Source organism: Brassica oleracea, chromosome C3 (genome assembly GCF_000695525.1).
Source record: "Brassica oleracea var. oleracea cultivar TO1000 chromosome C3, BOL, whole genome shotgun sequence".
In the NCBI taxonomy this organism is placed as follows: Eukaryota; Viridiplantae; Streptophyta; class Magnoliopsida; order Brassicales; family Brassicaceae; genus Brassica; species Brassica oleracea.
Genome location: NC_027750.1, coordinates 14,042,492 through 14,068,976, shown reverse-complemented (window position 1 = coordinate 14,068,976; position 26,485 = coordinate 14,042,492). Strand labels below are relative to the sequence as shown.

Genomic DNA, 26,485 nt, shown 5'->3' with positions numbered 1-26,485 from the left:
TAAGTTGTTACTATAAAGGTTTTTAGATAAAGAACAAGAAACCGAACGTTGAAACTTTAATTCATTCAGACCATAGAACACTTCGGAACACAAGAAGAAAGACAATCCCAAGTTTTGTGTGCAATTGTAAATGCATCACCTCAAAAATACTGAAAAAGACAACATAGCAGTACCACAGAGATACTTTCAAACGAGAGAACTGAGATTGAAGGAGCCAATCATGTTTGCGAGAGCAGAACTCATATCTAGCTCAAGCTGAAGCCTTTGAAGTTCAAGCTGTTGCCTCAAAGCTGGATCTTCGACTTGCTCTGCTGTTGCAGCTGGTTGTTGAGTCTGCTCCGTCTCCAAACCCTGAGCAGGAACAGATTCACCGCTCACTGCCCCTCCTTCATCACTTGTTGTCCCACATTTCTCAACAGCAGAGGCAGCAGCCACTGGTTTGGGCTTATTCACAGCACATGAAGCATGAACATGATAGTTACAAGCATAACAGTTATAAGACCAAAACCTACCATCCATACCCACGTTACAGAGATTACAGACAAGCTGATTCACGTAACCAAACTGAGTAAAAGGCATAGCAGGAGGAGTACTGTTGTAAACAAGAAGAAGACTATGGAGAGGGTGAGAGTCATGAACCAAAACGTGAGGCAACTGAGCGCATTGGACATGGAGGTCAAAGTCACACAAAGGACAACAGTAAGAGAACCCTTTACCTCCAGTGCAGCCACAGGCTCTGCAGAGGAAGGTACCAGCGCTGTAAGTGGTGTAAGGGACTAGAGTCAAGTGGTGGAGCCCCGAGTGGGAAGGGTGTTGGATCCCACGCACTGCGTTTCCACATTGCTCATGGAGTTTGAAGTCACATGTTGAACAGATGTATGCGGTTGCAGATTCAGAGATGGATGATTCACAGCCTGAGCAAATGACTAAAGAATCTGAGGGTGTAGTTGTCTGAAACTGTTGGAGGATTAGATTGTGTGGATGGCTAAAATGTTTGTACTCCATTGATCACTTTGGAAGTTTGTCTCTTGAGTTTGCATGTTTGGATCATGGTGCTTATAAGGTTTCTCTGACTTTGAATTGTTCCAAGTCTGAGTTGTTTTGATTGGTTGATTAAGTTTTCTTGATGTGCAATTTGGTGGGATATTACTAGTTTTTGTTGATAATGAAAATTACAGAAAGTTGGAGAAGCAGCGTTGACTTTTAGAAAGTCAACTACTTGAGGTTTGACCGTATATCTCTTTAACTTTGGTTTTGTCTATTACACAACAGTATTCTCTTTTTAATTTATCCATGTTTAATTATTAGGTGAAATCATTAGATTCCTATCGAATTGCAACAACAGGCATTTTAAAATTTGATGGGTCATGTTTTTCTTTGTAAGCCTTTTCGCATTTAAATTACAACAAAATAAGTAACTTGTTTATCTAAAATGAACAAGAAATATTAAATTTACCACCAAATAAGCCAATATCAGAGTATTTTTATGGCATAACAGAGATTTTTATTTTATTCCCTTCTAGTGATAAAAACACAAAACTGTAGGCAATAGTCTTACTTGTTTTATGCAGACATCTATACTCCATTCGTTTTTAGACTGAGTTAAATTTAAATATAAAACTCAAAACAAATACTTTCTCTCTTCCGAATAGAAGAATGGCAAATTATAGAATGGAATTTTCAGTTTAATTAGGCAAAATGAGATATACTAAAGTCACACATCTTAATAAAAATATTAGTCTAAAACAATATTGAACTTAAAGGAGCCATTATGGGAAAATTTCAAAGACGTGTAAATCAATAAAATTTTAGTGAACACGATGGTTAGCATTTTCTAAATTTTTACAGTTGGAATGTTGGCTGTCCTGAATAAAAAGTACAAGATAATTACAAACCAATCCAAACAGTATTGATATCGTTGCAACATACACACAAAGGTCGATAAACCTTATGGGGACATTTACTTAACTAACTCTATATTGCGTTGTTGAGAACGCTTTTATCCTATCTAATTACAGATATTGATGTTTTCAGCTAAAATAGTCTAATTTTTATGTAATACCAAAGCCTACCTCACGGCCGGTCCTGGACAAAGCCTAATGAAACATTCGCTTTAGGTTCCCAAACTTTTTGAAAAATTTTATATGTAAATAAGCTTCCAAATTAAAAAAAAAAAAAAAATTTAGGCTCTCAAATTTTTTAAATCTTTACTAAATGGTCTAAGACTTCCAAATTAAACTACGTTATCAATCCCCATCATACATCATAATATAAACAAACAAATCACAATACACCAAACTAGAGTTGTACCCACTTTCTAGCCCCATTATTGAATCTTTTCAAGATACAAAATACGAGATAGTATAATAACATCAGTTAGCTCTAAATCATTCCACAGAACGTCAGGTTAAGATTAATCACATCAGTGATGATATATCAAAGAAAGAACAATAAAAAAAAAATCGATTGAACTGCTACACAGATTTAACAAAATCCAAATCTTGGAAGATTGGTGGTAGTGTAACTAGTGTTATCCAAAAACTGTAATTTCGACCAAGATCAGATGTTGCACATGTAGTCACCAAGTATGTAATGGACTAAATAATTAATATCATATGCAACATCATCGGAAGGCCTAATATTTTTGTTTATCTTTTTTGGTATATGAAAACGACTCCTATAAAAAAATTTAAAAATTAAAACGACTAATAGACTCCTTAGAAATTCAAATTTGATAATGAATATAAAAGTAGAAACAGAAAAAATTGTTACGTGAATAATGAAGCACGTCAGAAAAAGTATATTTTAATAGATGTTACGTATGCAACAAAAATGAATTTATCGTAGATCCAAACGTAAATTTTGAGAATATATGAATTCCTCTAGGATCGTAAATTTGTATTGTAATTTGTTCAATGTCAATACTAAAAAAAACTATAAAGCCAAATTTATAAAGCTGCAAGTATACCTTGCACTTTATATTGAATCTATAAATGTAAATTAATTGTTTTACTCGCTGGATTTACCCACGAGGCAGCTCATTGGCCCGCCTTACATACACATTCAACTTTCAAGGTATTAGACTCCCATTATTGGCTTGCCTTGTACACACTAAGCTTAGGCTGCAACTATAGTTTTGAAAATACCGTGGCTAATTATGGTTGAAATTGAAAAATAGTTCTCATGATTCTGCTAAAAAAGTAGAAAAACCAATGAATTATTAGTATTATTCACACTAGCTAAATTCTAGAAAAATGTATCTAAAAAACCATTTTTAATTTTATTTATTTTTCGGTCATATTCTATTCTAGTCCATTTATGCATCTAAAGTTCAACTGTGAAAACCTTAATGAAAAGGAAACATCCACCAAATATATATTGTATGATGAAAACGCCAAGTCCTCGATCAATCGACAGGCACAGTGTTCATAAACATAGAATGTCCATTGTCATTATGTACACAAACATATACACACAACTGTAAATGCTGATCGACGGACTTACTTATCAGAAGCAGCAAACTGATCAGCAGGTGCACTTATCTCACTCTCAGTAGAAACCACAACATCAGCATTACCACTACTTGTGCTGGTTTGTCCAAGCAAACTACTTATGGAACGCGCCTTTACTATTCCAAGCTTCACTCTCTTCTTCTTCTTCACTTCCATCACCACCTCCTTTTTCTCGCCGCCACGACGGCTTGCACTCTTGTTCATGCTCCTTACCCTTCCTTTACCAAGATGATGCTCACAAAGAGAATACCCATAAAGAGTTTGCTGACAACATCTCCATCCCCTACCGTTAACGCGGCTGCACCGTGATCCTTCCTCTAATGCACCGCTCTTTTTGGCTCTCTTCTTCCCTTTTTTACAAAGATTAGCTTCTTCTTCCTCCTCATCGTCTCCTTGTTCCTCGAAGCTTATAAAGCTTCTTCTCTTCCTCAAAGTAACAACATTCTTCTCGACAACTGTTACATATATACATACAAACGGTGAATGGTGCAACCAAAAAAACATAAAGCTAATCTCTCTATATTGTACCTTTTGTTGAAGAGTCGGATTCTCCTAGGGGATTAACGTTCTTGCTGCGATTGTTTGAAGCAAGAAGAAAGAAAAACTTAATATAAAGAATGAAAGCGATCTATGAGTGCAATAAAAAGAAGAAGATAATAATAGAGCACACAATATAGGGGTTGATATGGGGACCATTCGTATAAGAGCATCCCATGCTAACGTGCACCATAATGAGGTGTGCATGTTTATAAGTATGATTGAGTTACTCATTTTCGCTAGCTACTACTCTTGTGTTCCCAAATGTTTTTGGTTGAGAAGAATGACAATTATATAAAACCATAACAAACGAAAATGAATTTACAACTTTCGAATTATAGATCAAACATCAATCGTTTCATCTGCCAAATATTATTGACATATAACAGAAGCTTTCTAGTACTACAAATCTTGATCCAAATTCACACCCAAAAACTTTGTATGATCTAATTAATAATTGCACCCACAAAGTTATAACAGAGAATGGAATGAATTGTAGATGAAAAGGTTCATAATGTTTATCAAATTCACTTACCTGCCAGATGCATCAGTACTACTCTTCACGTCTACATCATCATCATCATCATCATCCTCATCCTTCTAGAAAAACAAAAGTAAACGAAAATGAGCAATTAAACATTCCATTCTTATAAGATCTGCAAATGGAAAATAATTGTTCTCCAGTGTAAATTAAACCAATTATTTCCACGCACAAACTTAAAAAAAAAATAATAATAAAATAAAAGGTCCGGTCTTCAGACAGCACAAACTGCACCCATGAATTTAAGTTATGTTTCTAATTAAATCTCAACGTACACTAAAACTCACCAAAGCTTTCTTCTCATTCTTCCTAATCACATCTCTTTTAATCAACCGATCAGTAACCGGTGACGGTGGTGGCGGAAGCTGAAGAAGAGAAGCAAGAACACCGTCTCTGTCTTGGCCGCAAAAGTATGGAGCGGTGGTGGCCGTGGGTGACCTGTTAAAGTAGAGATCTGATAGAGGAACAGGTAATAGAGACGAAAGAGGAAGAGGAACTTGTCGTTTCCGGATTCTCATCGTATACAAAAAGATTCTTGAATTTTTGTTTGCACCAAAGAAGAACTTTGATAAAAAGAAGGAACAAAGAGTAATCCTTTCTTTTTTCTTACATGGACTTGGAAAAAAAAAAGGAGAAGGCTTTTGTGGTGCTGTGGTGTTCTCGGTAATGGCTCTTCTCTCTCTCACTTTTTAATTGTTGTTGCACCCAAAAAGCAAGTTAGTAGTAATTGAGAGAGGAAGAGTCCACGTTGTAATTGAGATTACTATATACTACTACCATTTTTATATGCATTTAAGTAAATATTTTGGAGAAAAAATTATAACCGGTAAAAAAGTTAATTGACATTTAGCAATTTTAGAAAATACTGATTTGGTGTTATGATTGGATAGCCAACAATAAAATTATTTCAATATTCAAAATCTAAATATAATTCAAATCCTATTTTGGTTATTTTCTATGTATTCAGTCAAATATTTTTTTTTGATAAGAATTCAGTCAAATATTGTTTAAATTTATATGTTCTATATTACTTTTATAGAATTGAAGATTAATTCTCAAAAATTTGAGCAAACAATATTAAAATTTAATAGAAAATCTTTATCAATAGAGAAATTTTTTTATTTTTTTCAGAACCCCAAGATTTTGAATGTTTAATGAATATTTATATAAAATATCTGAATCTATTTAAATTTTTGAAAATTCAAAAAAGATAAGAAATACTATAATATAATAGATGTCTGAACGTCCATCTCTAATAGATTAATCTGGTTCAACCGGTTAAATTTGAAATATATTATATAAATATATAATGTAAAATAATCCCACTTTCGAAAAAGACTAGAGAATTGTTTGTTATTGACTTAATTGTAGTTGTTGAACCGTGTTGCACATGTATAATGCTATATATATATAATGAATTCATGTACGCTGATTTATTTTTCTTTTACGGCAAATCCTGTAATTTTTTTTTTGACTGAAGGCTTAAAATCCTGTAAATTGATAAATAAAACTAATGTTTTGTATATGAAAGCCTTTTAAAAAAATGTTTGTATATACTACAAACTTATATACAGTTGACCATACATAGTTAACAACAATGCATACAGCAGATAACCTATAGACTTGGCCGAGAGGCTCGTGGGTTTCTTGCGTTTGCATGTGGACGTTCTATGTAGGTTCGACATATATATTTTGGTTAAAAAAATAAAATAACATAGGCATCTCTAGTATAATCGTTGAAGCTTATAATTTAAGAGACAAAGGGTAGACACAAGACCGGTCCTAAAGCTTATATGATTGTGCACAAAAAAGCTTATATGATTACAAACAACTACGATTTAGAAAATAAATAGTTTATATATTTGTATGGTTTTGGTGGTCGGAATATATATACTAATTATAAAATTTATGGAGTCGATGGCGCACGTGCGAAGAACCTGGAGAGGAGGTAATCGGTGACTTCTCTCTGTTTCTCATCGATGCCAGCTTGGACGAGAGTGAGTGGGGAGTGGGTGGGCCGGTGGAGGAGAAGTTTTATCCTTAAGTTAGAACATTATTTAGTTTCTCAATAAGTTTCTTATTAATAAAATATTGAAAAATAGAGTAAAAGAGACTTCTCATTTCAACAATTTGGAGAAACTTATTAAAAACTCTCGAGACAAATTGTTTTTAAAAGTGATCCAATTTATTTTACAAATTAAAATTAATTATATCACTAATTACATTTACATATCAATATTTGATTGTTTAGGTTTCTTACAATTTAAAATTCTCATAGGCTATGTGTGGGTCAAAAAGATAGATCGAGTTATAACAATTACTGTAATTGTTCTAGCTCTATGAGATTTAAAATTCATGCAATTTACACACTACTGTAATTGGTCTAGCTCAATGAGATCGACATTGATTCGTTTCTTGTCGACTATTCTAATGAAATTAAGATGAATCTTGTTTCCACTTGTGATGAAGGATTCGAACCAACTCATCCACATTTTTTAAAAATTGTATAATCATCAATGTTTTGATATCTTTAACACATTGCTTAGTCGTTGGTTGAGTTGTTTTACGTGGCTCATGCGAGCTTGTTTTGTACGTAATGCAATTATGGTGAGGCCTTATGGGGATGTGGCAGAGCTGGAGATCGGTGGTCGTCAGAGAGGAGTCTCGATTGCTCCAAGGAGGGCACTGTAAATGAGAGTCATGCCTCAGCCACGGGATGTAAAATATATATTTCTTGTCTCGAATATATTATATTTGCATGCTCTTGATTACTTTTATCATGTTGATTGCCGATAGAGGATATTGTTTGTTGTCCATGAAGCATCGTCTTAGTTAGGGGTGGGCGTTCGGGTTCGGATGGGGCGTTCGGGTTCGGATCGGGTATTTCGGTATAAAAGTATAGAACCCGTTCGGGTATTTCTGTACTTCGGGTCGGGTTTGGATATTTTTTAGTTCGGGTTCGATTATTTCTGATCGGGTTCGAATAATTAAATTTTGAAAAAAAATTTAAATTTTTCATTTCTCAAATTTCTTGTATTTAAAAATATAACTTTCATTTAAATAATTTTTTTGTTGTTAATAGATTGAATAGTTAATAGATTTGGGCATAACATTTTGAAACTAAAAAAGACATTAATTTGGTTATTGTTTTAAAATTTTGGATGTAACTTTTTGTTAATTCTTGAAATATAAAGTTTGACATGCATTTTAAGTGAGTAGAAAATAATTTTCTCCGTAATTCTATGTATATCATATGAACTTAAAGTATGTGTAGTATCAATATAAATATTTTATATAAAATTAGAGATGTAAACTAGAAATATATGGTTAATTATACATATGTTCGGTTATCTTCGGATATTCATTCGGGTTCAGATATTACCCGTTCGGGTTCGGATATCCAATCTCTCCTAATTCAATACCCGTTCGGATATTTTGCTACTTCGGTTCAGATTTCGGTTTGGGTTTTTTGGATCGGGTTTGGGTGTGGCTTTGGATATCGGGTAAAGTGCCCACCCCTACTCTTAGTTACATTTGACATGTTTACTACTTTGACAATATTAATGAGGAAAATATCAGTTTGAACCAAAAACACATACATGTTTTGAACAAGAAAATGTAGTAAGACTTATTTGGTTGGTTATAAAAATTTACATTACAATATTATTTGGTTAATTAGTTGAAATTTCATGTAAATTACATGAAACATATAAAATTGATTCCAGAGAGAGTTTTTTTTAATCTAATTAAATAACATCAAAAGTTTGTTTTATCAGTATCAATATATATTAAAATTACAACTTATTAACTCACAAGAAATATTGTTAATTGAAAATAAGTTGGTACATTTGCATAGAGATGAGCCAATAGCCATGATACTTACTTAGTTATATTATTTTGGTAAGCTTATGTAATGTTTTAAAAATGAATAAAATTGATATGCTACTAATTTTATTGCTGTGATTTTCCTTTAGTCATAGGGGTGTTCAATCCGGATATCGTTTCGGTTCATTTTTTTCTGTTTTTCGGTTAGTAAAATATAACTACTATTTTAAATCCATATTTACTTCGGTTCGGTTCGGTTTATATACTGTCGGTTTTCGGTTTATTCAGTTTTATACCAAAAATAATAATTTAGTTTGAGACCATATTATATAAATTTTAGAGTCATATTGTCATTGCAGTCATTTATTTAAAAAATATTATATTTTCAAATAAAAGAACAAAAAAAATAAAAATGCTTATACCTTCATATGAAATAATCAAATCTAGAATTAAAATCAAAGCTCGAAATTTTGAAAAAAAAACAAAAAAACAAAAGAGAAGTATGAAAGAAAAGTTTTTCCACTCTTCCATATTTAGTGTAATCAAAGTCATGCTTCTTCGAGTGAAACTCTGTTCGTTTATAAATAAGAAAAAAATTATGAAGAATTTTTTCTAGTTATTATCCATCAAATTTATAACCTTCACTTTAATTTAATCAATGTTAAAAGAAAGCAAAATGATTAAAAGAAAAAGACTAAGAAAATAAGAAGCCTTAGTTGCGATGAATTATTATTTAATTATATTTTAAATGTTTTTCAAATTAGGATTCTTTATTACTATAAAAAATATGGTAATAATTATTAACAAAAGAATAACTTATATAACAAATAGATTTTCATCGTTATAAAATATGTACATATGTACAGATTTTCATTTGATCGGTTTTTTTCGGTTTATTCGGTTTAATCGGTTATAAACCAAACCATATCCAAATCCTACGGTTTTTATAAAATCATATCCATTCGGTTTATATGGTATATACCAAAACCACACCATATTGTCTATTTCAGTTCGGTTCGGTTCGGTACAGTTCGGTTTTACCATATTGGAAAGGCCTATTTAGTCATATAATTAAATTATATTGACCAAATTTAAATAGTTATGATTCTAAACTTTGGTAAGAAAATAAAAGTGTATATTTAAAAAAAAAAAAGAAGCCAAAATTGTATATGTATCAGGAGGTCAAAGAGACATGATAACCAATCCTGGCCGTCTATTAACAGGAAGGAAGGTGTATCGTCGCCGTGTGATATAGACGTCACGTCATTAATATAAACCGGAGCACAGACGATTAGTGCACCTTCTTTTTTTTTGAATGAAAGTAAAATTATAATCAAACAAAAACTGTGTTACATCTTGTGCTTCTGTTTTACTTATGAACTCATAAGGCAATAAAAGTAAAAGATTCTAACCACCTATTACGATGGTGTTAGATCTTCTCTCGTGCCAAACCAAGTACGCAGACTTCTCTCCAAGTAGGCGTGGCCTCTTGCTTTGACTGCAAGCAGATGCAATCTGATCGTTTTATCAACGAGTTTGCTCAGAGTAATGGCATCCTTTGGTTCTTCACCATGTCTCCTCGAGTTTCTTTCCCCCCAGATACTGTGAACTGCTGCCTGCAGGGAGTATCTGATAAGGAACAATTCTGTGGCAGGAAAGGTCGAGCCAGATATTATAGTGATAATGGTATTCCAGTCTGTGGTAAAGCCATCTTTGAGAAGCCCTTGTACCAATGATTTCCAAACCTTAGATGAGTAGGTACATTTGAAAAAGAGATGATGGCAAGTCTCTTGCACTTCATGACATAGAGTACACTCTGCGTTTATGGTAGCATTCCAAGCTTGCATTTTATCTCCTGTTTGCAACCTGTTCTTTATTGCAATCCAGATCATAAATGAGTATTTCGGGGTGGACTCGGGGAACCATATGCCTCTGCTCCAAGGACAGATAGATTGCCTCGTCCTCAGCTGATGCCATGTCTTTTTAGTGGAGAATCGGTTTCCAAATTTTCCTTCTTCGCTTCTCCATAACGGGACATCATCCATGTCCCTTAACCCTCCAATGCGCAATTTATTTATGTCTTCCTCTATATCATTTAGAATGCGCTCTCTATGTCTTCGCCTCCTGTTATTTGAGAGGACATCTGCCATCGTAGCATTTTCCACAATACCAAGCGCTATTTTACCTCTATCACCTACGGCTTCCTTTAGGCAACCAATCTGCGACCAGACATCATACCAAAAGGATGTATGGTTCCCATTTCTGACATCTATACGCAGAAATTGCCTTGCTATGTCTCTCATTCGTAGAATCTTCTTCCATATCCAAGACCCCAAATTTGTCTTAACTGAGATCGACCAGAAAGACCCTTTCCTTATCAAATAACAATGTTATAACTTATCCATTGGTTACTTATCTATAAAACTATCATAGTTCTTTCCATTTCACAAATTTTGTCAACAGTCTGAACGAAAAAAACAACGTTTGTAGTGTAGTAGTTTTGTATATTACAACTTTATGAATATATATATACATGTGTGTATTTAATTGGCTTTTGAATAGTAAAGGAAAAAAAAAGTTAACTAAAATAAAGCTGAAGAAATGAAGAAGTAGAGAGTTACACGTACGCTGTGACAAAAAAAAAAAGAGTTACACGTACGCAGGAAGAAGTCAAATAAGGAACAAAGCAAAACTGAAAAACTTCAGCTGTAGCTTTTCAGTCTTTCTCTGCTCACTCCCCAAATTCTTAGTCAAACTCATTTCCTTGCCGCGTAAAATCTTCCTTGGTTAGTGCCCAAAAATCAAAACACTCTTTCTTGTTTTTTTTTTAATTGGCTCGTATTTTTCCATTCATTCTTCTTCTTTTGTTTTTGATAGAATGTTATGTCAACTTCGCTCGTAAAAGTAAAAGATAAGTCAACCTTGCTTACAAAATGTCAATATTTATAATATATATTTTTTTAAATCATTATTACGTTAGCTGGCTGAAGTCCTCAATATATACCGTGGTACGTACGTGTTTAATTTTCTTTTCTATTTTTTTCTTCGATATTGGATTTGGCTATATGGATCACTTAAGGTAGCTTCTTGCTTCTCACATAAATCTTGATATGCTTCCCTGACCTTCTTGGTCAAGTCACCCAGCTTCTCCTTGCTCAAACTTCTTATCAGTGGTTTCAGGCCTTTGAGAGCCTTTGAAAACCGAAACAGAGCTGATGTGGACTGAAACAATGGTATCTTATCTCTCCAATATTCTTCTAGCCTTCTAAGAAACTCTGGCATTTCTGCCACTGCATTCGTAAACTCAAATGGTCTGCGTTTCCCAACAGCTTCAGGCTTCAAGTGGAACCTTCCTCTCAGGTGGTCTGAGCAACCTCCAGATTCAAAGACATTATAGGCTTGAGTTCTCCTGTGAAGCCACACTTCATTAACTAGGATTCGATCCAGTTTCTTACATATGATCCCTTCATCCCTCCTATTGCACCAAGTGAACTTAGGGCCTTGATACCCCATATCAGTGAAATGACAATACTGAACCACACTTTCAAACTCTCTCATTCCTGTGGTTGTGATCCCAGAGTCCTGATAATTTGAGTGCTCTCCTCCCCCCAGTATTTCATTAAAATCTCCCATGACTATCCACTCCTTATTTCTGAATAAGGGTGAGCTTTGATGTGACTTTATATCGTCCCATAGCTCTCTTCTCTGCTCTACTGTGTTCTCCGCATAGACGAAAGAACAAAAGAACTCTTCCTCCTCACCCTCCAGCAGAACTGAGACCGTGATCATTTGTTCTGACTTGAAAACAGGTGTGAGCCTGACGCGAGGGCTCCAAAGAACCCATATCCTTCCCTTCCTACTAAACTCGTAATTGCTTATACAAGACCATCCTCTGCAGACTGAATCAACAATTGCAGCTGATTTCCTTTCCTTCACTCTTGTTTCCAGCAAGCACCCAAACTGAAAATCTTTACTTCTTATCCAATTATGGACCACTGTGTGTTTTGATGGCTTGTTGAAGCCTCTTACATTCCAAAAAAAACCCAGTCATTGGGAAGATTTGTTGGAGCTTCTTCTTCCTGAATTACCAGGCATGTTGATCGCAAGGATGACCTTATGATTCGTCTTGGAGTTTCGTGGGATATAGGGTCTTTTGTAAGTACTCTCTCCCTTTTCCGACTTTTCCTCATCCCCTTTTGTCCCTTTCGTTTCAAACTTTTGTTTTCCTCCTTGTACTGTCTGTCCCCCTGCTACTTCAACTTGAGCTGGGTCTGATGTCACATCTTCCTCCAAAAGCTCTCCTCCTTCACGTTCTTCTGCCATGTCCTTCCTTTCATTTTTCTCACTCGACACCGTAGAGGAAGCCATGGATAGATGAACTCAACATTGAAAGCCTTGCCATTTTTTGTGAATGTCATCTGCTGCGGTAGCTCCTTTGTTAAGTCGGCATTAATAAACACCTTTGCTAGCTTGAAGTTTGTGCAAGACGCCGTCTCAGGGTGTAGTCTCACAGGGTAGCCAGCTGCACTTGTGATAAAACTAAGCCCCTGCCAAGAGAACATATGCATTGGAACATTTTTGAGGTGGACCCATAGTGGTATAGACTTCACTTCTGGCTTCTCCTTTAGTTCATCTGGAGTCCATTTGGTAACTACCAAAGGTATGTTCCCAATGTTCCACATGCCTCTTCGGAGAACCCTTGCTCTCACATTAGCGTTTGTAATGCGAAACTTCATTGTAGTACCATCAACCTCTTGTACATCAATCACTTGCTTCTTGTCCCCGTACGACCAAATCTTGTTTACCACCGCATGAATACGAGCAATATGGGGAGCTGTGTCCAGGAATTTTCCAATCAAGTAATCTTCCCATAGTGGATTTGCGTTGTTGATAACCTCATCTGGTATCTCCACCGTTTGCTGTCCCTCAGACTCAGTGATAGCTAGATCGTATTTTCTCAAGATCTTCTTCTCTTGAGCCGCTGTAACCCATGACATCCCTTTTGATGTCGTCGACCCCGATTGACTCTTCGCAGCCATACCCGGACCCTCTTTCTGTGTTTGTAACACCTGAACCGCCTCCTGACCCTCACCGCAGCATCCCCCCTCGACGTTCGTTTCTTTTCCAGCCATCGACCCAGCTCCCGATCCGGGTCCCAGATCCTCCTTTTGCACTTCTGCCACTCGCCCTACCCCCTGAGCACCTTCAACACTCGCCAGCACCGTTGAGCCGTCCGGCGGCTTCGTCATGACGTAACCGCAGGTCGGAGTCCTTCGAAATCGCCTACTCGCGATCGCGTTGGATGGAACCGACCGAAGATCTGGAGTGTGGAGGAGGAAGTTGCCGGACGATCTTGAAAAAATCGCAGTTTGTTTCGCAATCACTGTTCACTCAATCGCAATCACTGTTCACTCAATCTCCACCATTCCGTATTTTATATATATCGATTAGTGCACCTTCTCTTCCTCTCTGATTAAAATACAGAGCCTCCAAATTTATTTGATCGTTACAAAGGCCAGAGCTTTGGGTTTTCTCGAATGTTATTTTCAAAGAATTGGTTTCAGCAAATTTGGTTTCGAGATCCACCGTTGTGTTCGGCAATGGAATAATAACTTTCGTCGATACGAACAAGACAAGAGACAATCATCTTTATCTCATGCTGTCAATGTTCTTGCTTGTCTGTGTAATCATCGTTTGTTTTTAGCGTGGGTAATCTCTTGTTTATCTCACTTCTTCTGTTAATCTGAAATGGTGAAGTTAATTTTACGAAAATCCACCAAAGTCCATCTCTTTTTGTGTGTTCTTTCTCTTATGTTAATGATGTTCTGTAATGGTTTCATTCCATGCAGGAGAATAAAAAGGAATCGTTTTTCGTTTGTTTTATTGATGGAAGAAGTGAACCTGGAATTGAATTTTGGAGGTCCTGACACTGATGCAGGTCTCGAGCCAGCAACGAGTAATGTTGCTGAGGTTTTCTCTGATGTGGCTAACGAACCATTTAACAGAGACTCTGAGTCTCTGAGAAGGTTTAGGACACGGCTCAGGTCAAGTTTCAGACGGAATAACAGTCTCCCAGCTCTTGCGGAGGTACGTAACCCAATGATAGAATTGAGTCAGTTAATAATCAGTTCTGCAAATGGAGCTGCCTTGACAGCTGGTGGAGAAAGAGACAGCGAGGAGGACTCGAACAAGTGTGAGAATGGGAGGAGCAAAGTGATGGAAGAAGAAGACAGTGTAAGGGAGGAGAAGAGTGTTGGAAGTAAAGGGAGCTTTTACGATTGTTATATATGTATGGACCTGTCCAAGGAACCAGTTGTGACTAACTGTGGCCATCTTTACTGTTGGCCTTGCCTTTACCGCTGGCTAGAGGTTTCAGTGGCGAAGGAGTGTCCGGTTTGCAAAGGGGAAATATCTGTGAAAACATTAACTCCTATCTATGGCCGTGGAGGAAAAATCAAAACAGAATCTGATGAGGTTTCAGACACCACCAACAAGAAGAAGATCCCTTCAAGACCCCAAGCAAGGCGGGTTGAGAGAGTGAGGAGGAGTACACTTCAGAGGCCAGGTTATGTGGGGTCGGAGATTATTAACCGGTTTATGACTTCGAGGAGAGTTAGAGCAGAGCATAACCAGTCCAGTGCAGCGGTGGTTGCACCGGTATATGAAGAAGCAAGTGAAACCATGAGGTCCTCGCGTGCTATGTCAATCTGGAGAGAGATACTGAGAAGGAGAACTGCGAGGAACCAAGAGCGAAACAACGTTGCTAGTGTTGAAGACAGAGAATCGGTCTCAAGCATACTAGGTGTAATGAACTCGGAGAGTCAAGCTGATACTGCGGCTGAGATTGATTCTATGGTGACTGTTTCTAGCTCGTCTGTGGGAAGACCACATGAGAACGGTTCAAGGGTCTCTGACGTTGACAGTGCAGATTCTCATCCATTGAGGAGGAGGAGATTGGCTTAGGGTAGTTGAAAGCTGCAATCTAATTATTTTGGTTTTAGTTTTTTTTTTTTTTTTGGATTTTGAATGTTGGTATTTCTTCTAGTTTATGCTTAGAGATGATTTTTGAGTCAAATATTAATAACATATTCAGCTTCTAATTAGAGTACATCTGCTCAGATTTAAGTCATTGTAAACTTGTTTTATCAGTCGTTGGATTCTGTATTATTTCAGTCGAGTTGTGAATTTTGATATTTACTACATTTATGGATGTTAGAACGAAGAGTCGCTTTGGCCGAGTGGTTAAGGCGTGTGCCTGCTAAGTACATGGGATTTTCCCGCGAGAGTTCGAATCTCTCAGGCGACGAAGTTTTTTTTCCTTACCTTAATCAGAATCCAGAAGACGGCAAGGCTTTTGCTGAAGCTAACTAAATGTCATGTATCGAAATATTTCTCTTTACTCGAGAAATTGTGATTTTATATTTAAAAAATCTAAAAATATAGACGGAACATGGGGAAAATGGGCATTTAATTCCCGAAATATTTGAAATCGCCAGTTTTAATACTCAAGTATTGCTTGCGCATATTTATTCCTCAACTAATAGTTGACTGCGCAAAATTGAGAACAAAATAGTCAACGGTTAACTGATGAACGGAAAATAACGGTTTCCGTCAACTTTTTAACGGTAGAATATTCTAATCATGCGCATATAATATTTGAATATTTAATTTTCCGATTGAAAATACTTGAGAAATTAAACACTCATTTTTTTCTTTATATTTCTTATAAGATTGAAAGTCACTAACACCAATCCCTTTAAAAACACACATAAGTAAAAATATTTTCAAGTTAAATAAAATCATTATACGAGATATTTACCTTTAGAAATAGATTGTTGATTTTTTACAATGACATATAAAATAATACAAAATAATTACAGTTACATCGTATTGTTGATGTACTTCATGTTTAAATCACTTTAGATGATTTTTAAAATAATTCATAGTTAGAAAGGTTCATAATTTGAAATAATATACAAGATATTTAATCCCGGAAAAAGATTTATTTAGTTTATAAAAGCATAAAAAATAACATAAGATAATTACATTTGCATTGTATTGCTGATATACAATATATGAATGTGTAAAGTACATATAATTATATATGATCATCTAAAGTAGAGATCCAATGTACAACATATAATTGTCTAATAGATAAAACTCTCGTATATTGGTTATATCTAACTTGAGAATATTTCAAATTATGATTTTCTAAAAAAAAAGAGTGTTGTTTTTAATTCCTTAAGTATTTTTAATCGGCAAATTAAATACTCAAGTATTATATGCGCATATTTGTTCTCCAACTAATCATTGACTGCGCAAAATCATGATTAAAATATTCCACCGTTAAAAAGTTGACGGAAACCGTTATTTTCCGTTCATCAGTTAACAGTTGACTATTTTGTTCTCAATTTTGCGCAGTCAACTATTAGTTAGGGAATAAGTATGCGCAAGCAATACTTGAGTATTAAAACTGCCGATTTCAAATACTTCGGGAATTAAATGCTCATTTTCCCACGGAACATGAGTGTGTGGGGTGTAACATGGTTGTAAAAAAAAACATGGTATTTTATTGTATTTTTTTTGGTTTTTTTTTTGTCAAAGAAACATGGTATTTTTATTGTCGAACAAGAGCAAAAAATAAAGGGATAATTTGCTTAAAAACAAAGAAAAATAAGGAAACTAGTGAAATGCCAAAAACAGTAAAACTTACTCACCTGTTGTACGTAAAGTAGATGCGGAATGACGACGGTGCCCATGCGTATTAGACGTAACACCTATTTACCTGTTGAGCTTGGTACAACTAATAGCTGTCAGAAATTTTTTAAAAACTATTAAAAAAATTAGATAAAGATTTGGTTCAGATTTTTTGGTGTGCTCGCGTAAAGGTGGCAATGCAAGAAAAGATTTTGCTTCCTCTATTTACTAGCAATATTTTTCTATTCACTTATATTTGTTAATAGACTTTTGCAAGGATTTTGATTTTATCTTTTGTTCTCTCGCCGTAATCATTATCTTCTATCTTGATATTTTTCTGATGCTTCTTTATTCTACGGATAAATCCACAGAAAACCAAAGAAAATTTTGTCAAGTATCATATGATCTTTACCACACATACATAATCGCTCAATCACATCAGATCAATCCCCACGACAATCTCAAACAAGATAATGTGTTCTCTCTCTTGAAGTTCATCATCTTTAGTTTTTTTGCATCTGAAAATTTTTCGGATCACTCAGACAGTCAAAACTGGCATCTCATCTCACCTCACCTCCAGAACCATAGAATTTCAATTGAAGTTAGAAATTGGATCTCGTTACCCTCACATAGATGGATATAACAATATGATAGTTAGCTAGCTAACAAAATTTATTCATGGCTAAAAAAAACATTATACAAGCAATTGTTTGTTTAGCCGGGTAAATGTCTTAAAAAATCAAAGTGGTGCAAAATGTGTTTAGATAATTTTGAACACATATGTGTGCAGCTAACAAATATATGTTTTCGTCTATTAATTTTCTTAGTGATCTACTAAATTTTCCTTGATGTAAGCAATATAAAAAAAATACAAAATACGAAATTATGTATGCTTGCTAACTCAACTATTTTCCCGTTTAATTTATTTTCAAACTAGTAAACTTTTTTATACAATTCTAAAGAGATTGAAGGAATATCCATCTCCGTACATGATGTTTGTAGGCAAAATCACTTTATTTTATAATTTTAAAAAAAAAATCACTTTATTTTCTCATCTAATACTTTTGTAATGCTGGAAAAGTTTTCGTGAAACAAACATAAAGAACCAATCAAGTAAAGTAAATGATTTTTATTGACATACATAACGGTGTTTCAAAACATTTATAACCAAAAAAAGTTACGAGTACAAACTGTGGAGTTTCACAACTCTCTCTAACTAAACACTTAGAAATACTATTAGAAAAGTATTATACTAGACATAAGATTATTTTTAGTTCGATAGGATTGAAAACCATTGCTTAAAATCCATCTATGGTCTCACTCTCTTCTGAGCATGTCTCCTTCTCTATTATATGCACTGTTTTGACTATGCTGGTTCCTACTTTGTTCCACCCAAATGTCTGCAGAAGCATCCACATTTTGCACGGTTTTAGTATTCGTTCCAACTGTAGTAGATTGTTGTAGAGAAGGTATATTAGGATATGTCAAATCTTTAAGACATTGGCTCCTACAACGTTTGTTAAAAGACATAAAGTTAAGTAAATGGCTTAATATGACATGATGGTAACAAGTTGGTTATACGAAGTTTAACCTTAAAATTTAGAAATATCATTTGTAAATTCTGTTAATTAGACAAACTGACTAACATGTAAATAATTGCGATTATTATAGTACATATTGGTAGGGGTGTCAATTCGGGCTGGCCCGGCCCGGTCCGGCCCAAACCCGCTAAGCCCGTAAATATTTGAGTCCGGCCCGGCCCGGCCCGAAAATAATTTGGGCCTAGAATTCAAAGCCCGGCCCTTATAGGGCTACAGGGCTTTTCGGGCTTTTGTGGGCTTTTCAAAAAATAATTTGTCATTGTCATTTCAAGATGTCAAGAAACTCTTGTAGAATCTGCCCAAAATACTAACTTTTGCACAATTAATATGTTGATTTAGGTTGTAGGTTTACAGCTTAAACATAGCAAAGGGGTAAATATACAACTAAATTTCTCCAAAAAATGACGCATAAAGCTAAACTATTTTCCTAGAATTAAGTCAAGAGACAACCACAAAGAAGCCAAATCAGAAACAAGTAACTCACATCACAAAAAAACCCAAATCACAAAGACGCATTTAAAAAAAAAAAAAAAGATAAAGAAATCTAGATAACCTGGAAAGTCCCAAAGCTCATGCTTGTAGATATCAAGGAATAGCTCACGAGTTCTTCATCAGTCGGATGAAATCGAAACCCAGGAGCAAGCCAAGCCGCCGTCAGAGTAGTTGCCGACAAAGTCGCAGAAAGCAGTGAGGAATCAACGGCCATAGATTCGCGATCCAATAAAGCAAAGTTTGTATTTATCTCTAGGGTATGGTGGAGGTTGCGAATTATTGTTCTCAATTTTCTCACGAGCTCGCCGTCAGATTTTAGGGGTTTCTGTTTAAGAATGATTTTCTCGAGACAGAAAAATAGAGAGGAAATCGTATGAAGAAAGATATGGTTTTGAAATTTGAAAAATATAGTTTGAAACCCAACGGTTAATTGAAAACCAATCTGATATTAAAGGATTTGGATGAAGATGTCAGAAAATAGGATCCTTGCATATCTAGACATAAGATTTTGTGAATTTGCACAATGTTCAAACAGTTGAAATTGCTATTGTCCTAATTAGAGGAAAATGGGTTGGTAGGAGTCCAAATTTTCCAAAAATAAACATTGAATAATAATTGTCCAATTTTCTTTTTTTATTCGATAGGGCTCTATTTCCAAATTATCAAGTATCAATCGAAATAGTAGAATAACCAAAATATCTCTTTTATTATTTGTTTATAAATTGAATCCATATAATCTGGTGAAAGATAAATCCACTGAACAATCTAGATTTTTGTAGCAAAATATCTTGATTTTAAAAAAAAATTACGTAAATAATGAGCTGGTTTAATCAATTGAAAAAACGAAATATTCGTGAAACATTTATACTGGATTTAATCTTTTATTATACTTTCCACAACTTGTGATTTGATATTTGTTTCAAGTGAAACATGTAAACTGGAAATGCTACTTATACTTTCTTTCCACATCTTATTTCTTCAAATCTATCCTGGTGGATTTTAATTTTTAAGAAAATTAGAACTTTCTATATGTGTAAAATGTGTAATGTATAAATAACAAAAGAAAATTAATATAGATACGTACATTGATTTACATCTGAATAAAATATATGAATCCAATCAAAACGTATAAATTATATTTGTATAGATAGGATGAAATCTCACAAAATCTGATTTTGAGAAGATTAGTTTATATCCAAATTAAATAAAAATGACCGAAAAAGCAACAAACCTTGGTGAATTTAAATATCATCATTCGCAATAAAAAGATAAAAACAGAGCAAAAAAAAAAAGAAAAACCATTAATGGCTATTCATCGAAACCAACAACAAGAAGAAGAACAAGACAGGACACAACTATCTCTTCCTCTTAATTAATTTCGACGTGTCTTATTAATCCGCGTCTATTCTCCTTTCTTCCTTCTTCAATCTCTTCGTTGTGAATCTGAAGACAAGACCTCGATCACTCAAACGCCACCGTCACCGCCACGCCTGAAAAATTAGGTTTGTATTCATGGTTATTAATCTAAATCTCAAGAAGGCATCTTTGAATGACGAATCTAGCCTAGTATCTTGTGAATCGTTCATCTTCGTTAATCGTTTTGTAGTCCAGCTTCAATTTGTTCTATAACCCACAGCTTATTTGATTTCAAAATTCAAACTTTGCTATTTTTTTTTGAGTTTTTTTTGTTTCAGATCTTATCTGTTGTTATAAGGTTAAAACAATACATCGTTCTTGATATGTGTTCTTCTCTAGAGTCTAGATGAATGTCAACTTCTCTTTGAATTTCCAAATAAGCAAAAGATAACAATCAAAGGCTAACTCTTCCCTTAGTATTTTGAAACGATTGCTAAGAAATCAAGTTTACACCTGACCTGAGAGAGACGATTGGTAATGAACTTACTCACAATAGTTCCCAAAGGCTAAGTTTTATTATAATGTTGGACCGAGACATGTATAAGACTTGATGTTCAATGTATAGTACTGTCTAAGAGACCTTTTGATCCTGTTTTCCAGATATAAAGAAAGAAACTTGATCAAGTGAACTACGTATCTACCTCCTCCTAACCCACTTTTGAACAACATGTTACATGCTGCTTGTCTATAATACCATTTTACTTTATTTTCTTTTTGAGTTTTTTGGTGAAGAACTGTTATGTTTTCCTTCTGATTATATTAACTTACATTTGCAATTGTTTTTTAATTTTCCTGCAGGAGAGCAAAGATTAAAAGAGTATTTCATCTACCACAAGAGGGACAAGTTTTGCTAATAGGCAATAAAGAAAGTTGTGGACTCTACATGGCTCCTGGTGGCATCACTTACAAAGAAGCCTTGGAGTCTTACTCGACAGGCTTAGATTACGAGGTTAAGATGTCTAAATTGGAGGCTACTAACAAACCAGCCAAACCAGGTAGCGGTTCAGTTGGAAAATATGGAATCCGTTCGAGCAATGGCAATGGTGTTCATGAGCTTCTCGAATGTCCGGTTTGCACAAATCTCATGTATCCTCCAATTAATCAGGTGTGTGTGTGTGTGTGTGTGCCACTGTTCTGCTCTCTCTCCGACACTCGGCTTACTTTTAGCGTTGACATCTACGTTTGTTTAATTTTCCCATAGTGCCCCAATGGCCACACGTTGTGTTCAAGCTGCAAACAACAAGTGCAGAACACGTGCCCTACATGCCGTTACGAGCTCGGCAACATAAGATGCTTGGCTCTCGAGAAGGTTGCGGAATCGTTGGAGGTTTCATGCCGGTACCAAAGCTTAGGGTGTCACGACATTTTCCCGTACTACAGCAAGGTCAAGCACGAGCAGCACTGCAGGTTTCGTTCCTACGACTGTCCTTACGCTGGCTCTGAGTGTTCAGTGACGGGAGACATTCCAACCCTCGTTGAGCATCTCAAAGACGATCACAAAGTCGATATGCATAGTGGCTGCACTTTCAACCACCGTTACGTCAAGTCCAATCCTCAAGAGGTTGAGAATGCTACATGGATGCTCACGGTATATGCATCTTTATCTTTATCTAAATGTATGATTCACTACTTTGAATTGAATCTCATCTCTTGTCTGATGCTTTTGTTTTAGGTGTTCAACTGTTTTGGAAGACAGTTCTGTTTACACTTTGAGGCGTTTCAGCTGGGGACGGCGCCGGTGTACATGTCGTTTCTACGGTTCATGGGAGATGAGAACGAGGCTAAGAAGTTTAGTTACAGCTTGGAAGTTGGAGCTCACAGCCGTAAGCTGACGTGGCAAGGGATTCCGAGAAGCATCAGAGACGGTCACAGGAGGGTCCGGGATAGTCAGGACGGTCTCATCATCCCTAGAAACATGGCTTTGTTCTTTTCAGGCGGTGACAAAGAAGAGCTCAAGTTAAGAGTCACTGGACGGATTTGGAGAGAAGAGTAGATGATGACAATGATGGATGTTTCATAGGCTCTGTAATGATGATTTTGATTGGAACTGAAAGGGATGATGTACATAGCAGTCTTGGGAGCTATGAGATCAAAATCTCCCCGTGATCAGGTTGAAAACATTATGTTTTGAAATATTACAAACTCTTAGTCTTGTAATTTTCCTGATTTGTTGGAAAAATAAAGACAGTTTTCCTTTTGGTTCTGTTCTTATATCAAAAATTGATTTTTTTATCTTTATTGGATCATCATACAATATGACTCATAATACTGGAAGATGATTTTCGATAGGGACATTTTATCCTTGAAGTGAAAGGGTTAATGATCCAAGGAAATAATGGAGGGAGAGATATGAATAATCGCAAAAAAGAAAAAAAAAATCAACACAGAAATTTGGCTTAGTGAGATTCCGACTAACTAATGCTACCGAATCATTACTAGATTTAAGACATTACCAAAGATAAGACATGTTACATTACCAAAATGATTAATTGTGAATTCAAGCAGATGATATGTTAGAGAACTTTTAGACTTTAGAAATATGAATAATGATTACAAAAGATAAGTTAGTAATATGGTCCGGTCCAGAGAGGACGTGCAAGACGTGAAGACAACACAAGGCTTGAGACTTCCTATGATTGGTTATTATATTAAATTAAAAGTATAATAAGCGAATGTGTGTTTTGTCTTCCGACATTATCGCTGAACAGAGAAAACAGAGACTTGCAAACATTCCGAGAAAACCCAAATAAGTAAAATCTATTTCTTTTCTTTATCAAGCTTCCAAATTTCCAAGAAAACAAAAGCAAGAATCGTAGAAATCAAACGTTGTTTTTATTCAAGCTTCCTAGAATCACATCCTTTGTGGTTTTCTGAAGTATTCATCATTATTATTTTCTACGGTTAACTTAATGGCAGAATTGAGGTAATAATCACATTTCTTCGATCTTCTTTTACCATTAGCGCGATTCTTCAAGGTTTTGTCCCTCTCTCTCTCTTCCACATTATCATAATGTTGATATGATCTGAAATAATGTTCTGCATTCATAAAACAAAAATGTTTTGCATTCAAATCGATTATACAAATGGATTTAGATTCATAAACATAGGAAAGATATGCACATGATTAATACGCATTTTTCAGATGTTATTAACAGGTAAAACAGAAATTAACAGAATCGAAACACAAGAATAAGACCAAGAAAACACACACACGTGTAGTCAAAAGATCTGAAAACATGTTCTGTTGCGGAGGTGCCGATGAGGAACCCGCCGGTCCACCCGCAAACCAGTATTCAGCCCCTCCTAACAAGGCTGGAAACCCTAACATTGGCGGTAACAGAACCCTAACTCCATGAGTTTATGCCTTCTCTGTTCTGAGTTTCACCACCAGCTTTGTACGTTTTGTGAATAGGTGGAAATAGAGGGGAACCGAGGAACACGAACGCACCTAGATCAGGAGGTCCTGCAAAGGTTTTACCCATAGAGATCCCTGCGGTTGCATTGGATGAGTTGAACAGAATGACGGGTAACTTCGGCAACAAGGCACTGATCGGTGAAGGTTCTTATGGACGTGTCTTTCAAGGCAAGTATAATGGAGACGATGTTGCTATCAAGAAGCTTGACGCCTCTTCTGAAGAACCTGACTCAGATTTCACCTCACAGGTACACATTAATATCACAAAAACTAATGATCTTTCAACTCATTTTCCGGTAAATCTGTTAGGTTTTATAAGTTTCAAACTTAAAACCAACTGGCTATAGGTGGATTGGATTTTAATCTTTGATTTAATACTCATGTTCTATCAAATTTTTTAATGTGAGAGCTTATATTCTCACAAAATCAATCAATCTTTAATCTTCTTGGCTCCCACAAGGCTACAACTGTATCTCTAATTAGATCTCAGTATCTCACTGTGTTTTGTGACATATTTAGTAATTTTTATTGATTAAAAATGGCAAGTTATCGGTTGTATCACGGCTCAAAAACGAACATTTTGTGGAGTTGATGGGGTACTGCTTGGAAGCAAATAATCGCATTCTCATCTATGAGTTTGCAAGCAAAGGTTCTTTACACGATGTATTACACGGTACGTACGTAGGTTAAACTCTCGAGATTCACAGTTTAGTTAACATGGTGTCTATGTGATTGATATATCATATATGTATGGATCAAATCTTTAGGGAGAAAGGGCGTGCAAGGGGCTGAGCCAGGGCCGGTGCTGAACTGGAACCAAAGGGTCAAGATCGCATATGGAGCAGCTAGGGGGCTTGAGTTTCTTCACGAGAAGGTCCAGCCATCAGTAGTACACAGGGACGTAAGGTCGAGCAATGTCTTGTTGTTCAATGACTTTGTGGCCAAAATGGCTGATTTCAACTTGACCAACGCATCCTCCGACTCCGCGGCTAGGCTTCATTCTACTCGAGTCTTGGGAACCTTCGGCTATCACGCTCCAGAGTACTGTACCATACACCCATTAATTCATCTCTTAATAAGAGAAATCATATTAAGTTAGATGTGTTTTCAACTTAAAAACAATTGATGACAAGTGGAGTCATCAATCTCCTTAATATATTTCTAAAGATACTTTGGGATTTTGTCCATAATACTACACAGGGTTGGGTTATATATATATATATATAATGTAAGAGTATTTCTTGGTTTAGGTATGCAATGACGGGACAGATAACACAGAAGAGTGATGTGTATAGTTTTGGTGTTGTGCTTTTGGAGCTCTTGACGGGAAGAAAACCTGTAGATCATACCATGCCTAAAGGCCAACAAAGTCTTGTTACTTGGGTACGTACGTACACATTATATTAAAGTAAATATGTTCGAAAGAGAGGTATATATCGATCCTTTTTAATGATAAACTCTTTTACTTGTCTTTGCTTTTGTAGGCAACACCGAGACTAAGTGAAGACAAAGTCAAACAATGCATAGATCCTAAGCTTAACAATGATTTCCCTCCCAAAGCAGTCGCCAAGGTCCGTTTTACATTTTCTTAATCAAATAATTAAGATATTTTGATGATTGGCATGGTGACTTATACGCAATCCAATTATCTAACAATTCATTTATAGATATCTTAGAAACCTAATGCTATGTTTCTAACTAATTGACAGCAAATAATAAATTGATATGTGTGGATGATTTTCATGATTATATAGTACACTAGTGTTTAGGTTTCTTCTTATTTTCTGTGTTAAACTTCTAACATTTGTGTTAATTGAGAATCAAATATGTGGAGTGTATGAATGCTATTAGACACGTTTTTTCTCGACTCATGTTGAATACCAAGGACATCAATTCAAGATTGATAACTAAGGATGCTTACTTTAGTTTGGTTTTGTAATGAATTTTCATTCGTTGGTGGTGGAACAGTTGGCAGCTGTGGCGGCCTTGTGTGTTCAGTACGAGGCAGACTTCCGACCCAACATGACAATCGTTGTCAAAGCACTTCAGCCTCTTCTTAACTCTAGACCAGCCGGTCCTGAGTCTACTTCCTAAATAACAGATTTACCATCTGTCTTGTTTTTGTGTTTTGTTATTATTGTTATGGCTATTTTTTTCTCCTTTCTGTGTCAGATAACTATGATTATTGGTTATAAGATGTTATTTAATCGAATATAACTTATATTTTTTATTGTTATAAAGCTCTCTTTCTTTCTTGGTTTGTATCTAAGCCTTTCAGCCTTTGAGTCAGATCTTTTTACTGATTGAAGGAGTCCAGGCAAGAAACTAAATAGTAAATTAGTTGTCAGATACAAATTAAAGAAAAATATTTGACCAATCAAAACATATGATTATGATACCACAAATTTAATACTTTTGATATTTTGTGTTCTATATCTCTCAACTTTTA

The 26,485-nt window shown here is 35.4% G+C and overlaps 5 protein-coding genes and 1 non-coding gene across 8 annotated transcripts; 4 read left to right on the top strand and 2 right to left on the bottom strand.

Moving 5' to 3' along the window:
• Positions 1-27: 27 nt before the first annotated feature.
• Positions 28-1,050, bottom strand: LOC106329363. Its single transcript, XM_013768006.1, has one exon. The coding sequence runs from the start codon at positions 1,003-1,005 to the stop codon at positions 187-189; it is 819 nt and encodes a 272-aa protein (XP_013623460.1). The 5' UTR covers positions 1,006-1,050; the 3' UTR covers positions 28-186.
• Positions 1,051-3,374: 2,324 nt separating this feature from the next.
• Positions 3,375-5,261, bottom strand: LOC106332240. Of its 2 annotated transcripts, none has more exons than XM_013770718.1 (4): positions 4,878-5,261; positions 4,585-4,649; positions 4,041-4,084; positions 3,375-3,967 (listed from the first exon to the last, which is right to left on the bottom strand). In XM_013770718.1, the coding sequence occupies exons 1-4, from the start codon at positions 5,106-5,108 to the stop codon at positions 3,501-3,503; spliced, it is 807 nt and encodes a 268-aa protein (XP_013626172.1). In that variant the 5' UTR covers positions 5,109-5,261; the 3' UTR covers positions 3,375-3,500. The 2 variants fall into 2 exon arrangements, with proteins under 2 accessions (XP_013626172.1, XP_013626173.1); XM_013770719.1 differs by having other exon boundaries at positions 4,585-4,646.
• An 8,267-nt stretch (positions 5,262-13,528) lies between these two features.
• On the top strand, positions 13,529-15,407 carry LOC106328186. Of its 2 annotated transcripts, none has more exons than XM_013766572.1 (2): positions 13,529-14,120; positions 14,265-15,407. In XM_013766572.1, exon 2 carries the CDS (start codon positions 14,302-14,304, stop codon positions 15,376-15,378), a length of 1,077 nt encoding a protein of 358 aa, XP_013622026.1. In that variant the 5' UTR covers positions 13,529-14,120; positions 14,265-14,301; the 3' UTR covers positions 15,379-15,407. The 2 variants fall into 2 exon arrangements, with proteins under 2 accessions (XP_013622026.1, XP_013622025.1); XM_013766571.1 differs by having other exon boundaries at positions 13,529-14,124.
• Positions 15,408-15,639: 232 nt separating this feature from the next.
• Positions 15,640-15,721, top strand: TRNAS-GCU. Its single transcript has one exon. It is a non-coding gene; the product is annotated as a tRNA-Ser (tRNA).
• A 4,775-nt stretch (positions 15,722-20,496) lies between these two features.
• Positions 20,497-22,816, top strand: LOC106328187 (putative E3 ubiquitin-protein ligase SINAT1). The gene is made up of 5 exons (XM_013766573.1): positions 20,497-20,631; positions 20,666-20,707; positions 21,420-21,726; positions 21,823-22,209; positions 22,294-22,816. The coding sequence occupies exons 3-5, from the start codon at positions 21,505-21,507 to the stop codon at positions 22,612-22,614; spliced, it is 930 nt and encodes a 309-aa protein (XP_013622027.1). The 5' UTR covers positions 20,497-20,631; positions 20,666-20,707; positions 21,420-21,504; the 3' UTR covers positions 22,615-22,816.
• A 534-nt stretch (positions 22,817-23,350) lies between these two features.
• LOC106332884 (probable protein kinase At2g41970) lies at positions 23,351-26,178 on the top strand. The gene is made up of 8 exons (XM_013771379.1): positions 23,351-23,544; positions 23,764-23,954; positions 24,034-24,284; positions 24,583-24,709; positions 24,804-25,077; positions 25,287-25,419; positions 25,521-25,607; positions 26,005-26,178. The coding sequence occupies exons 2-8, from the start codon at positions 23,858-23,860 to the stop codon at positions 26,128-26,130; spliced, it is 1,095 nt and encodes a 364-aa protein (XP_013626833.1). The 5' UTR covers positions 23,351-23,544; positions 23,764-23,857; the 3' UTR covers positions 26,131-26,178.
• Positions 26,179-26,485: the final 307 nt, after the last annotated feature.

Bases quoted from the DNA above. Each gene is read 5' to 3' on its own strand.
- LOC106329363 (XM_013768006.1), bottom strand. From the start codon at position 1,005: ATGGAGTACAAACATTTTAGCCATCCACACAATCTAATCCTCCAACAG.
- LOC106328186 (XM_013766572.1), top strand. From the start codon at position 14,302: ATGGAAGAAGTGAACCTGGAATTGAATTTTGGAGGTCCTGACACTGAT.
- LOC106332240 (XM_013770718.1), bottom strand. From the start codon at position 5,108: ATGAGAATCCGGAAACGACAAGTTCCTCTTCCTCTTTCGTCTCTATTA. The intron at 4,650-4,877 runs GTGAGTTTTAGT...TTGTTTTTCTAG, and splicing joins AGAATGAGAAGAAAGCTTTG to AAGGATGAGGATGATGATGA. The intron at 4,085-4,584 runs GTAAGTGAATTT...AAACAATCGCAG, and splicing joins AGTACTGATGCATCTGGCAG to CAAGAACGTTAATCCCCTAG.
- LOC106328187 (XM_013766573.1), top strand. From the start codon at position 21,505: ATGGCTCCTGGTGGCATCACTTACAAAGAAGCCTTGGAGTCTTACTCG. The intron at 21,727-21,822 runs GTGTGTGTGTGT...ATTTTCCCATAG, and splicing joins TGTATCCTCCAATTAATCAG to TGCCCCAATGGCCACACGTT. The intron at 22,210-22,293 runs GTATATGCATCT...CTTTTGTTTTAG, and splicing joins ATGCTACATGGATGCTCACG to GTGTTCAACTGTTTTGGAAG.
- LOC106332884 (XM_013771379.1), top strand. From the start codon at position 23,858: ATGTTCTGTTGCGGAGGTGCCGATGAGGAACCCGCCGGTCCACCCGCA. The intron at 24,710-24,803 runs GTACGTACGTAG...TCAAATCTTTAG, and splicing joins TTTACACGATGTATTACACG to GGAGAAAGGGCGTGCAAGGG. The intron at 25,078-25,286 runs GTACTGTACCAT...TTCTTGGTTTAG, and splicing joins TTCGGCTATCACGCTCCAGA to GTATGCAATGACGGGACAGA.